The 14262-nt window shown below is 39.1% G+C and overlaps 1 protein-coding gene across 1 annotated transcript; it reads left to right on the top strand.

Moving 5' to 3' along the window:
• The first annotated feature begins 720 nt into the window (after positions 1–720).
• cox20 (cytochrome c oxidase assembly factor COX20) lies at positions 721–12494 on the top strand. Its single transcript, XM_079689361.1, has 4 exons — positions 721–893; positions 6808–6922; positions 9422–9485; positions 11809–12494. Exons 1-4 carry the CDS (start codon positions 864–866, stop codon positions 11951–11953), a joined length of 354 nt encoding a protein of 117 aa, XP_079545487.1. The 5' UTR covers positions 721–863; the 3' UTR covers positions 11954–12494.
• Positions 12495–14262: the final 1768 nt, after the last annotated feature.

Genomic DNA, 14262 nt, shown 5'->3' with positions numbered 1-14262 from the left:
AAATGGAATCTTGGTTATACTGATTCCCAGCTATGCGTGGGCGCGTAGATAACCCAGGCGGCCAAGGCCATAGCCTCAATAACTCATTGTTTCTACAGGGCCTGCATCTGGCAAGCTGAAAACTTTCTTCTGACTATTCCCTTTGTTGGTATCTAACCCATCAGAACCTGGGATTAGTGATTGAATCTATTGATGTTTCAGCAATCTCATGAGCACAATAAGCATATAATTTAATAATAAGAATCAGTCTTGTAATGTTATTTAAATATAGACTCCACAAAACTGTATCAAACTGTTCAAATTAAATAAGAATAACAAAAAGAAGTTTTAAAAAGATGACATTTACACACCAAAAAACTAAAACAAATGGAAAACGAATAAGCTACACAGATACAAGGAACATATTGCTGTCTGGCTAATGCTAAACTGCTTTTATTGTTTGTTATTTAGTTTATTTGTATGTAAGATTAGAATAACCCTTTAAAATCCGGACAACAAACATCAAAATAACACAAAAATAAGAAATACACACACACAAAACACGAAATAAATGGGAAGAAAGTACACAATACAGACGTATGGACGTCACTACTGTGTAGCAAAAATAATAACTAAAATATTTCTGTTATTTGAAATACATTTTTCTACAAGAAATTCAAAGTTTCGACGAAGCTTTCAAATCCGGAACTAATCATTCGTCATGTTGAGTCGGACATAAAAGTGGACGGACCGATGTGGTATGCACTGCGCATGCGTGGTGACCAATGTGTTACGAAAAATGCTTTTTACCTGAAGGTTTTCTGAGTTTTGCTGGAGAAATATTTACTGTAAACGTGTTAAAATAAGACAAACACAACGGGGTAATGGCGGAAGAAGAGCAGGAGAGCAAGAAGGTGAGTGTCTCATTCAGCTGTTGTTTTATTCATGATTTAAGGAAGTGTTTTAGAATAATGAGGCGATTCTAGAAGGTCAAAAACACCGGAAAACGTCCAGAAACGGATCAAAACATTCATACAGATCACCTCGTTGTTCATGGTTTAGTAGTTTAACATCAGCTTAATATTAAAGTTGATATGACCTAAAGCTCATTCAAACACAGATCTGGTTTAGCATCTGTGTGTCTGTCTTACTTCTGTGTTGACATTCAGAGATGACAGAAGCACAGTTAATGTTCACTTAAAACAACTTCAATGTAAAATATGTTTAATATACACGAAGGAAAATCAATTGGTTATCAAAGAAACTACATGAAGTAATACGTTTCAGTGCATGACATTAAGGATTTTGGGAGATGGCCCTGTGGGCCATCTAAGCTAATTTACAGATGGCCCTGAGCCCAATAGAGATTGCCCTGAAAAATTCGCGCGGACGAAATGGCACGAAGGCTTTGGGGGGCCTCCCCCTAGAAAAGAAAATATTTTTGCAGGTCTTAGATGCTGTCTGGTGCATTCTCTAGACTGAATTATAAGATGAACCACCACAATATTATATTGTACAATTTCAAGTTTGTTTGTTCTTGTTTGTGTTTTCGCTTGCATGCCCTGCATAGCTATAAGAAATACTTAAGTTGTTTGTCAAGACACTTTCCATCTGATGAAGGCAAATGCCTTCCCAGATGTAAAAAGTAGAAAACATTACATTCAGTTGTAACTGCCAAAACAAACATTATTTACACTATTATGGCCCCTGTTAAAAATGTTTGTAATGTTATCTACTATAACTTGGTCGAATGAATGCTTCCTCATCCGGAAGCTGACCGAGCAGACCCGAGCAGCAGTCGAGAGGAGCCGAGCGCATCCGCGAAGCACACAAAATGGCGACGTCAGAGTTCCCGTTATCCGGCAAATCTAAATCTCTCCGGTCAAAATCATTTCCCTTTAGCGCAATACCGCTTCAGTTACGCCACTTATGTGACAGACAAGAATAGTCAATTCTAATGTCTAACACTTAATTGGGAGAAAGAGATGTCCTGTATGGGTTGATTGTGCGTTGATCTGTTGGTAATGCCTCGGGGTTCCGGTGGGCATGTAAACAAATGCATAATGCTGCGCTATACTTTGTGGCCTCACCCGGTTGCAGAGCGACACTTATTGTTTAGGTGTCTTTTAATAAGCAGGTAGTCATATCATTAGCTAGAACTAGCTGGATCTGATTCATATGGACATAAACGCCAGTGAAGTCTAATCTGACGGGAGAGAGAGATCAGCTGCTGCTGACGAGTCGACACGCAGCGCAGCATGATCACATGCAGCGGTGAGCGGACAAAACACACACTTCAGGTTAGAATATCACTCGTAGCTATTTTAATCACCTCTCAAACTACCTAAACTAGTTATAGATATGTTTAGTTTTACTGTCGGGTCACTCATTACTGATCCGCGAGCTGCATGATACTGGCATAATAGATTGCCCGATCGGGCAACCAGCAGGTGAGGCTTCATTGCCCGAGCTAAATACTAGATGGCCCCGGGCCATCGGGCAGTCCTTAATGTCGAGCCCTGCGTTTAGTCTGGTCTTGAACAAAAGGCAGTCTTGGTGATGTACAGAGGTGCATCACTACAATTCAAAAGATTAAAGGTAGTTTTTCCCGGAATAAGCACTTTTCATCTAGTACTTTTAAGTACATGTTCCTGTTTGTGCTTGATTACGTTTACTTAAGTACTTCTTATTCTAGTTGCACACCTAAACTTAACTTAACTTAACCCATAAGGACCCATCGGGTGTCACATGAACTTTTATGTTTTGGAAGGTTCCTTATACAGCTTTAACCTTGTTGTTACCTCATGAAGTCCCTCAGTGACACACAGTGACACACACTGAACAATCTGGGGGGTCCAGGTCATGTGACTTTGTGTCCCCATGACAACATGTCCAAGATGTCCATGTGCCAGACTAACACATGTGACAGAACCAGCTACAAAATTCAAGCCATTTAAAGTGGACCTATCATGCTATATTTGAATAATATAGTGTAGTAGGGCCATACCTATATAAGGCATATTTATACTCTTTGTTTTTCAAAATACCAAACAGATCATGCATTTTAGCCATTCCTCATTTCGCTCAATGTAACACTGTCTTTGCATCATGGGCTGATTCTGTGAGAACAGCACCATCTACAGGCCTGACATATGTACTACAGCGTCTCCAGCGCTTTCCAACGGCAATGTCCGTGGCTGTCTCCTCCTGATTGGTGGAGTTGGCCCAATAGCCGTAGCGCCACTTCTGTGACGTCATAGAAGTGTTCAAATCTGGATCAGTCTGTATCAGATCTGTTGCAGCCCCTTTTTAAGAGATTTGGGTATGGAGGAAAATAGAGAGGGTTGTGTTTTCTGACACTTGGTGAGTTCCCTGGAACACCGTGGAAACATATTCATGTATACAAGACGTACAAAAGTGCATTTTGCATGATAGGTCACCTTTAAGAATGAAAATGCTTACGTAACATCTCCTTTATTACATTGAACCTGTTGTGGAAACTTTTCTTGATCAAATTGATATGAAACAAATTAGACATCGCTGTGACACCAGCACTTTGGCAACTTACCACATACGTTTTAAAATGCTTAATAAGCACCGTAACTTTCATGATATCATTTCTCGGTCATAATCGGTTGTTTCCGTGAACGGCCGAATGTTGTGTGACGGCAAATGCTGCGGCTGCAAAGCATTGTGGGGCAGCATTTTCTCCTCTCCTTTCGGTTAGGGCGGTCCAGTGGTTCCTAAGCTAAAGGAGGTTATAAAGGAAGTTTGAAACCTCCTTTCTTTTCATCTAGATAATTCGAACGGCACTTATCATGGCTGCCACTGAGGGACTTCCAGGTCATTTCACTCGGTTAGGAAGGTTCCTAAGCTAAATGGACTATTGGACCGCAACCCTCGACTTTAACCCTAAACTTTCACAGTAAACCCAAAGTGACATACATGCACAATTAGAATTATGATCTGCTCAGTTCATTTAGCTGATTCAATTGTATTTAGTTGATATGTTCTTATTCTTCAATTCTAAGAATGTTCAAACTAATTTAAACAAAAAAATCATCCTCGTTAATGAAGTTAAAAATAAGAGTTACTTTACCATTAAAGCCCAAAGTGACAATATAAATTGTACACATGTTGAACAAATATTCCATAATGTGTACAATTTCTAATTTTAACAAGATGTGCATTGCATAGTATAAATATATTTCAGCAAAATCAAGTGTTTTTTTGTATTTTCTATTCTCTTGACAAGTGGGACAAACCTCAGTTTATTGGATTTTAGTCCCTGGTCTTTTTTTATGCATGGACTGTATATATAACAAAGTTCCTGTTAGAATATTTTTTCGCCGGTCAACATGTCCGTTAAAGTTTAAATCTTCCGGACAACATTTGAAAAGTGCCGGTCAAAGGTCTTCTTTGTTATTTATTGAGCTTTAAAACTAATTGATATGATTTAAACAAACTAATTATAGTAGATTAACTACATTATTCAAAAGTGTACAGTAATTTATTTTAATACGGGAATAATAAACGGAGCGCTCTCTCTTTCTCCTGACAGCACGTCAGTATCATGCAGCTCGCGGATCAGTAATGAGTGACCCGACAGTAAAACTAAACATATCTATAACAAGTTACGGTAGTTTGAGAGGTAATTAAAATAGCTACGTGTGATATTCTAACCTGAAGTTTGTGTTTTGTCCGCTCACCGCTGCATGTGATCATGCAGAGCTGCGTGTCGACTCGTCAGCAGCAGCTGATCTCTCTCTCCCGTCAGATTAGACTTCACTCGCGTTTATGTCCATACTGATCAGATCCAGCTAGTTCTAGCTAATGATAGGACTACCTGCTTATTAAAAGACACCTAAACAATAAGTGTTGCTATGCAACCGGGTGAGGCCGCAAAGTATAGCGCAGCATTATGCATTTGTTTACATGCCCACCGGAACCCCGAGGCATTACCAACAGATCAACGCACATCTCTGTCACATCCTCTTCTTGTCTGTCACATCCTCTTCTCTTGTCTGTCACATAAGTGGTGCAACTGAAGCGGTATTGTGCTAAGGGGAAATTATTTTGACCGGACATCTTGACCCGGAGAGATTTAGATTTTTGCCGGTCTTCAGCATATTTTACCGGTCAAAGTCCGGTAATTACCGGCTAACAGGAACTCTGATATATAAATGGACGTAGTGTCCGTGACGTCACCCATAGAGTTGCTGAGAAGCCCTTAGTAGCCGCTGCCGGCTCGACAGTGACGTCAGTCTAACTCCCGCCTGATCCAAATAAGGGCAAAGAGGCGGAGCCGAGGCGGCATCAGATAACTCCGATATTTAAATGAACAATACTCCACCAGGCACCAACACAACAAACGAGTCTGAGTTCAAGTTGTGTTCCCCGGATCAGCCTCGCAGCCGAGCCCCTGTAGCATCCTGGAGCTAACGGAGCTAGCAGAGGGACAGAAAGCTAGAAGCAGCAATCACCGCAGAGACCTGTCCATCAAAGTGAGCACGCCCTAACTTATGCAAAAACGTTAAGACCTAATATAACTAAAAGGGTTGCGTTATAAAACAATGCACTCCCCTAACCATAGTCATGAAGGTGGAATCCAACTATATCCAGAATAATTGTTATTTCATCCAGGGGTAGACACATGGTTATTGCTGCTGTAAAGTTGGGCTTGTTAACATGGGGGTCTATGGAAATGGCTCCTTTCTGCAGCCATCCCCTATCGGCCACTAGATGAACTGCAGTTTGTGGCACTTCTTTCTGGGCTCCCCGGCTCTGCCCCAGAGTTTGCCGCTTGTTTTTATTTGAACCTGAAGCAACAAATGTGATGTTTTTTCAATGGATAACAATGGGTTATTTTCAATAGCTTCCATAGGCCTATGACATCAATAGTTTCCATGTCATGTGACCCAATGATTCCAACTCAATGCACTCTTGTATCTGGGTCGCAAACACCAGGAATAGATCACTGACACCCAGAATACTGATACACTTATATAAACATATACAGGTCATATAACCTATAGATTCAAATGTGATCAGAGTTTGAAAGCTACAGTTAAAAAGTGAGTTGAAGGATTCAAGAGCGTTGACCTTTCGGATGTGACTGAGTTCCAGAGTTGATATGATTTTAAAGGTAACCTATTATGCAAAATCCACTTATCATGTCTCTTCTACATCAACATGTGTCCCCTCTTCTTCATGTCTCTTCTACATCAACATGTGTCCCCTCTTCTTCATGTCTCTTCTACATCAACATGTGTCCCCTCTTCTCCATGTCTCTTCTACATCAACATGTGTCCCCTCTTCTTCATGTCTCTTCTACATCAACATGTGTCCCCTCTGTGGAAAGAGACTCTGAAAGTTTCAGGAACAAAGATTCTCTCTCTTTTTGATCCATTTCTATAAAAACCTGTCTGAAAATGAGCTGATCAGATTTTGGCCACTTTATGATGTCATAACAATGCTTTTTCTGATGTAACCGTTAGCCAATCAGCAACCAAGGTAACCCCCCCCCTTCTTATCACCTGAATCTCCTCCTAGAGCACCATTGAGTTCTTTGTAACCAAATGTCTCTCAGAGGGGCGTGGGGAGGGGCTTCTTATTTTCATCTAAAGTAACAGACAGAGAATCAGCACTTTGGAAACAGGGCTGAAACAGAGGGGATTATGGGTAATGCTGCAATGATCTGTTTGGTGTTTCAGCCAATCAGAGACAGGCTCTGGATATATCTGAGACCTGATGATATATTGATGAAAAACAGTATGATAGGGGACCTTTTTAAAAGGGGTCACTTTGACGGTCTGTTTCTGTCCTCAGGGCTTCCGGCTGCTGGGGATCCTGGATGTTAAAAACACGCCGTGCGCCAGAGATGCGGTCCTTCACGGAGCGGGGGGGGCAGTCGGTGCCGGCCTGATCCACTTCCTGGCCACCAGTGAGGCTTATTTTTAGTCTGAACTGTGTGTGTGTTCTTTTTCTCTGCAAATGTAGGGCATTTTATTGGACTCAACTGTAAAGAGGCCCTATTCTGCTTTTTGGTGTTTTTCCCTCTCCTTTAGTTCTATAGGCTTTACAGTAGAGACACTACATACTGATATACACCTGAACATCAGCAGGAGAGGACTCTTTAAAGTAGAGACACTACATACTGATATACACCTGAACATCAGCAGGAGAGGACTCTTTAAAGTAGAGACACTACACACTGATATACACCTGAACATCAGCAGGAGAGGACTCTTTAAAGTAGAGACACTACATACTGATATACACCTGAACATCAGCAGGAGAGGACTCTTTAAAGTAGAGACACTACATACTGATATACACCTGAACATCAGCAGGAGAGGACTCTTTAAAGTAGAGACACTACATACTGATATACACCTGAACATCAGCAGGAGAGGACTCTTTAAAGTAGAGACACTACATCAGTGTGAGAAAAAGTTTTTCGAGAGTACTTGTCCATGGACAAGTGAGTTTGGCAATTTACTTGTCCGAATACATTTTTCACTTGTCCAGAATGGACAAAAATTGGGGCCACTGGAATCTTCTTCTTCGCCATCGTATTTTACATTTTCACACATAGGGTTGGGTATCGTTTGGATTCGAACGATTCCGGTTCTGCTTTTCGATTCTGGTTATTTTCGGTTCTTTGAGAGGGTAAAAATAAGTCCCATGATAAAGTGGGAGAAAAATATATTTATGAAAACATTAAGTCAAATCTGTATTCCTATTTACAAATCACTTCATACTGTTTAATTTATTATGGTTATTGAATACAATTATATAAAAATAATCTCTGCATTGTTTAGTTAGTTCTAAGTGGTGCAGTTTGAGAATGTACAATTGGCCCAGTCTCCTCTGATGTTACACTGCAACCTGCCTGATACCTGCCTATGTAGAAAAGCGCTAGGCCTTAAATATAATGATAATAGGCTAATAATAATAGCTTATAATAATAAGTAATAATTAATTATTCACTTTTCTACAACTCAAAGACGCTTGCACGCTTACACATGTCCTTATGCATGTGTATTACATGCTGCATCTGCCCAGCTGCTCACTGTTTGTAAAAGTAAATAAATAGTATTTTCATTTAAATAATGTAGTTTCTATACCCTGCTTCATAAACAACACTGACATCCCTGTGCTCCTCCGAGTCTGGGGGTCCGGGGATGTGAGGACAGCGCGAGGACACAGGGAGGCTGCTTCACTTCATAAAGGAAATGGCGGTCAATATTAACAACACATGAGCTAAAACGCTTAATAACCTTCATTACGTGTCAGATAAAGAACATAAGAAAGTTTGAAAAAGATGAGGCTGTTAAACGGGCAGCGGATCCGCTGTGTGTAGAAAGAGAGAGAGACGATGAGCTGCACCATGCAGCGAACAGCTGATCCGGAGCATAGAGAGAGAGCTGTGGTCCGCGGGGCTCGGCCTCGCCTCCTATCCTCACAACTCTTATTAATCCCGGTACCGGACAATTGTTATTTGTTCCTACTCGGAACAGAGTTTTGCTTCCCAACCCTGCCACTGTGCTACACTTCCAGCGCTGCCCCGCCCAGCCCCCGTCTGTACAGAAAAAGGCGAGATGCATTTCCTTAGGAATCGACAAGCAGAACCGAAACTAACATTTCTAAACGAACAATGGCGGACACTGACAATTTGCGAATGAGTTCTGCCTTTTGTAAACTCAATTTATCAATAAATCAGGGCGAAAAACGTCACTTGTCCGCCGGACAAGTCAATTGAAATATCTACTTGTCCGATATTGTAAATAACACGTCCCGGACGGTGGGACGTGTACTTTTTCGCACACTGTACATATTGATATACACCTGAACATCAGCAGCAGAGGACTCTTTAAAGTAGAGACACTACACACTGATATACACCTGAACATCATCAGGAGAGGACTCTTTAAAGTAGAGACACTACATACTGATATACACCTGAACATCAGCAGGAGAGGACTCTTTAAAGTAGAAACACTACATACTGATACACCTGAACATCAGCAGGAGAGGACTCTTTAAAGTAGAGACACTAGATACTGATATACACCTGAACATCAGCAGGAGAGGACTCTTTAAAGTAGAAACACTACATACTGATATACACCTGAACATCAGCAGGAGAGGACTCTTTAAAGTAGAGACACTACATACTGATATACACCTGAACTTCAGCAGGAGAGGACTCTTTAAAGTAGAGACACTACACACTGATATACACCTGAACATCAGCAGGAGAGGACTCTTTAAAGTAGAGACACTACACACTGATATACACCTGAACATCAGCAGGAGAGGACTCTTTAAAGTAGAGACACTACACACTGATATACACCTGAACATCAGCAGGAGAGGACTCTTTAAAGTAGTCTGTCCTCGTTGGTCTCTCAGCAGCAGTTTTTCTTTGTCTCTTCAGGTCGGGTCAAAAGGTCGTTTGACGTTGGATTTGCAGGATTCATGTTCACCACCCTCGGGTCCTGGTAGGTCTTCATGATGACTCATCCTTTATCGATACCCTTTAAATCTGTTTTAACTATTGCTTTTATTCCCTTGTATACCCACCGTAACAAACAACCTGTTTACTGATAGGAAAACCCTTACATGAAGCATCCACCACTTCTTTGTACCTAACTCTAAGGAAACTCTTCTTTTTGCATCCTAGTCACATAATGCACCGGAGTATATCATATGTGACCTTCTCAATCCTTACATCGCCAGTAGGTCACTTAGGTCTTTTAAAAAACAACTGAAGACCCATCTTTATACATTAGCTTTTGTTTCTACGTGGCCTGTTGACCTTACATCTCTGCCTCATGTTGTTATTGTGTTTCTGTGGTCTTCATTTTAACTTTTGTTCTTTCTTGTGAAAGGTGCTATACTCAGAGATGGCTGCAGTACACACATCCTTTACTCAAGTAGAAGTACAGATACTCGTGTTTAAAAATACTCTGGTGAAAGTAGAAGTACTGACTAAACTTCTTTACTCAAGTCAAAGTAAAGAGGCTTTGAAATGTACTTCAGTAAAAAGTACCCATAACTAGCAGCTGTTTTAAAGAGTACCTGACCTCCCTTTATATTAATAGAACAATAATGTCATTGTTAGCTAATGAATGTTTCCATGGTGACCAACGGCAACATGACAACGTTTTCATTGGTCCCTCCTTTTTAGAGAAGACCAGGAAATGATGGATACACGGATCGTGTTCAAATCAATAGGCACGCAATGACTCTAAATAATAATGATCACGCCACAAACACACATTCAGACTAAAGGAACCAGCCTGTTTGGAAAATGAGAGAAGTAGAAAGTACAGGTATTTGAGTTCAACATGTAAGAAGTAGAAAGTACAGGTATTTGAGTTCAACATGTAAGAAGTAGAAAGTACAGGTATTTGAGTTCAACATGTAAGAAGTAGAAAGTACAGGTATTTGAGTTCACCATGTAAGAAGTAGAAAGTACAGGTATTTGAGTTCAACATGTAAGAAGTAGAAAGTACAGGTATTTGAGTTCAACATGTAAGAAGTAGAAAGTACAGGTATTTGTGTTCAACATGTAAGAAGTAGAAAGTACAGGTATTTGAGTTCAACATGTAAGAAGTAGAAAGTACAGGTATTTGAGTTCAACATGTAAGAAGTAGAAAGTACAGGTATTTGAGTTCAACATGTAAGAAGTAGAAAGTACAGGTATTTGTGTTCAACATGTAAGAAGTAGAAAGTACAGGTATTTGAGTTCAACATGTAAGAAGTAGAAAGTACAGGTATTTGTGTTCAACATGTAAGAAGTAGAAAGTACAGGTATTTGAGTTCAACATGTAAGAAGTAGAAAGTACAGGTATTTGAGTTCAACATGTAAGAAGTAGAAAGTACAGGTATTTGAGTTCAACATGTAAGAAGTAGAAAGTACAGGTATTTGAGTTCAACATGTAAGAAGTAGAAAGTACAGGTATTTGTGTTCAACATGTAAGAAGTAGAAAGTACAGGTATTTGAGTTCAACATGTAAGAAGTAGAAAGTACAGGTATTTGTGTTCAACATGTAAGAAGTAGAAAGTACAGGTATTTGTGTTCAACATGTAAGAAGTAGAAAGTACAGGTATTTGTGTTCAACATGTAAGAAGTAGAAAGTACAGGTATTAGTGTTCAACATGTAAGAAGTAGAAAGTACAGGTATTTGAGTTCAACATGTAAGAAGTAGAAAGTACAGGTATTTGAGTTCAACATGTAAGAAGTAGAAAGTACAGGTATTTGAGTTCAACATGTAAGAAGTAGAAAGTACAGGTATTTGAGTTCAACATGTAAGAAGTAGAAAGTACAGGTATTAGTGTTCAACATGTAAGAAGTAGAAAGTACAGGTATTTGAGTTCAACATGTAAGAAGTAGAAAGTACAGGTATTTGAGTTCAACATGTAAGAAGTAGAAAGTACAGGTATTTGAGTTCAACATGTAAGAAGTAGAAAGTACAGGTATTTGAGTTCAACATGTAAGAAGTAGAAAGTACAGGTATTTGAGTTCAACAAGTAAGAAGTAGAAAGTACAGGTATTCGAGTTCAAAATGTAAGAAGTAGAAAGTACAGGTATTTGGTCAAAGTAAAAAGTAGTGGAGTAAAGTACTGATACCAGAAACAATGCACTTAAGTAACAAAGTATCTGCACTCCATTACTTCCCAACTCTGCCTATACTAAATATTATTATTATTATAACCTCACTACATGTAATCCATTCCTCTCGTCTGTCAGTAACCTAACGCTGTCTCTCTGTGTGTCTCTCTCTCTCTCTGTCTCTCTCTCTCTCTCTCTCTCTGCAGGTTTTACTGCAGGATTAACAACGCTAAGCTCCGTGTTCAACAGAGGATGATCCAGGAGGGAATCAAGAACAAGGTCATGTACGAGGGCAGCGTGTTGGACCCCACCAAGAGGCCTGCAGCGGAAACACCTCCAGGGGCTTCGTGACCCCAAACAAAAAGAGGAGAGGCTCCCTGTTGGGGATACAGAGACTTATCATTTCTGCTTCTACTGCACTAATGAGGGAAAGGACTGAAGGACAGAGTTTCATGGGCTCTGTTTGGTGAGATCCGGCAGCTTCAAAACCCCACATATGGAGTTTTGAAGCTGTTCCTAAAAGTGAATCCTGAAGAGTTGAAATTGAATATGTTGTGAGTTTTTGTTCCACCCCTACATCGACCAATCAAATGTTCCTCCCTGTGATTAATGACCTCATTTCCTCAGTCAGAAAATGTATTGCTGACACCATTGAACCAGAAAATAGTTAAAAGAAGTCAATAACAGCTATTTTGTCCGGATTACAGGCACAAAAAAATAATAATAATTGATGTCAAACCGTAAGAAAATCATGTTGTTCGTTACGTGCGGGTTGATTACCTGCTGTGACATCACTGATAGGGGCGTGGCCTAAATGTAAATCCTTTAAATTCACCTCAAACCTTTGTATTATTTAAATGTATGGAAAATAAATGTAAGATGTGAAAACCTGTTTTTGTGTCTAATAATAATAAAACTATTTTAATATTAATAATTTAAAAATATATATATTTGTGTGTGTGTGTGTGTGTGTGTGTGTACTGTCCCCTGAAGGTGTGTGAGATAAGTCAATTACCAAACGAGTGACTATTTTGTATTGTAAAATTAAGCTTTCTAGGTTTAGAAAACGTTCATTATGCTCTTATGGAAAACTAAGATATCGGGGAAACTAAATGGGTCGCTTGAGTTGAAAAACATTTTTCATATTTTCTACAAATCCATCTGTCGAACCAGAAATCAGGAGACTCTGAATCCCTAAATGCTCCAGGTAAGAAATCATAATTTATACAAACTATAATGTTAATATGAGTTTCTTAACAATGTCACTGCCGGTGAATGTGCAGCGTTACGTTAAACGGCTAAAGGTGATAACTGAGTTGCTTCCTACTGTTTTAGCACTCTGGTGACCTCCTTCAAATCACTTCAATCAACAATAAAAGGAAATCATTTAATACCTATAAAGTAGAAGTGGGAGAAATACTCAGATCTTGTACTTGAGTAAAAGTAGAAGTACTCAGATCTTGTACTTAGTAAAAGTAGAAGTACTCAGATCTTGTACTTAGTAAAAGTAGAAGTACTCAGGTCTTGTACTTGAGTAAAAGTAGAAGTACTCAGGTATTGTTCTTGAGTGAAAGTAGAAGTACTCAGATCTTGTACTTAGTAAAAGTAGAAGTACTCAGATCTTGTACTTGAGTAAAAGTAGAAGTACTCAGATCTTGTACTTAGTAAAAGTAGAAGTACTCAGATCTTGTTCTTGAGTGAAAGTAGAAGTACTCAGATCTTATACTTGAGTAAAAGTAGAAGTACTCAGATCTTGTACTTAGTAAAAGTAGAAGTACTCAGGTATTGTTCTTGAGTGAAAGTAGAAGTACTCAGATCTTATACTTGAGTAAAAGTAGAAGTACTCAGATCTTGTACTTGAGTAGAAGTACTCAGATCGTATACTTGAGTAAAAGTAGAAGTACTCAGATCTTGTACTTGAGTAAAAGTAGAAGTACTCAGATCTTATACTTGAGTAAAAGTAGAAGTACTCAGATCTTGTACTTGAGTAAAAGTAGAAGTACTCAGATCTTGTACTTGAGTAAAAGTAGAAGTACTCAGATCTTATACTTGAGTAAAAGTAGAAGTACTCAGATCTTGTACTTGAGTAAAAGTAGAAGTACTCAGATCTTGTTCTTCAGTAAAAGTAGAAGTACTCAGATCTTGTTCTTGAGTAAAAGTAGAAGTACTCAGATCTTGTTCTTGAGTAAAAGTAGAAGTACTCAGATCTTGTAGTAAAAGTAGAAGTACTCAGATCTTGTACTTGAGTAAAAGTAGAAGTACTCAGATCTTGTACTTGAGTAAAAGTAGAAGTACTCAGATCTTGTACTTGAGTAAAAGTAGAAGTACCAGAGTGTAGGAATACTCTGTTACAGTAAAAGTCCTGCATTCAAAATGTTCCTCAAGTAAAAGTAGAAAAGTATTATCATCAAAATATAGTGAAAGACAGTAAAAGTAGTCATTGTGCAGATTGGTCCATTTCAGAATGATATGTTTTATAATGATTGATCATGAAAGTGTTCTCAAAGCTGGTAAAGGTGCAGCTAGTTTGAATGACTTTGTATACTGCAGGGTAGCTGGTGGATTTACTCCAGGTGGAACTAAAGTCTGATTTAACACTTGATTATATTTCACATCATTCATCCATCTGTGAAGTAACTAAAGGTATTAAATACTAAATA

This window comes from Notothenia rossii (genome assembly GCF_949606895.1).
Source record: "Notothenia rossii genome assembly, chromosome: 6".
In the NCBI taxonomy this organism is placed as follows: Eukaryota; Metazoa; Chordata; class Actinopteri; order Perciformes; family Nototheniidae; genus Notothenia; species Notothenia rossii.
Note: the sequence above shows the minus strand (reverse complement) of the source record. Positions and strands in the feature narration are given on the sequence as shown.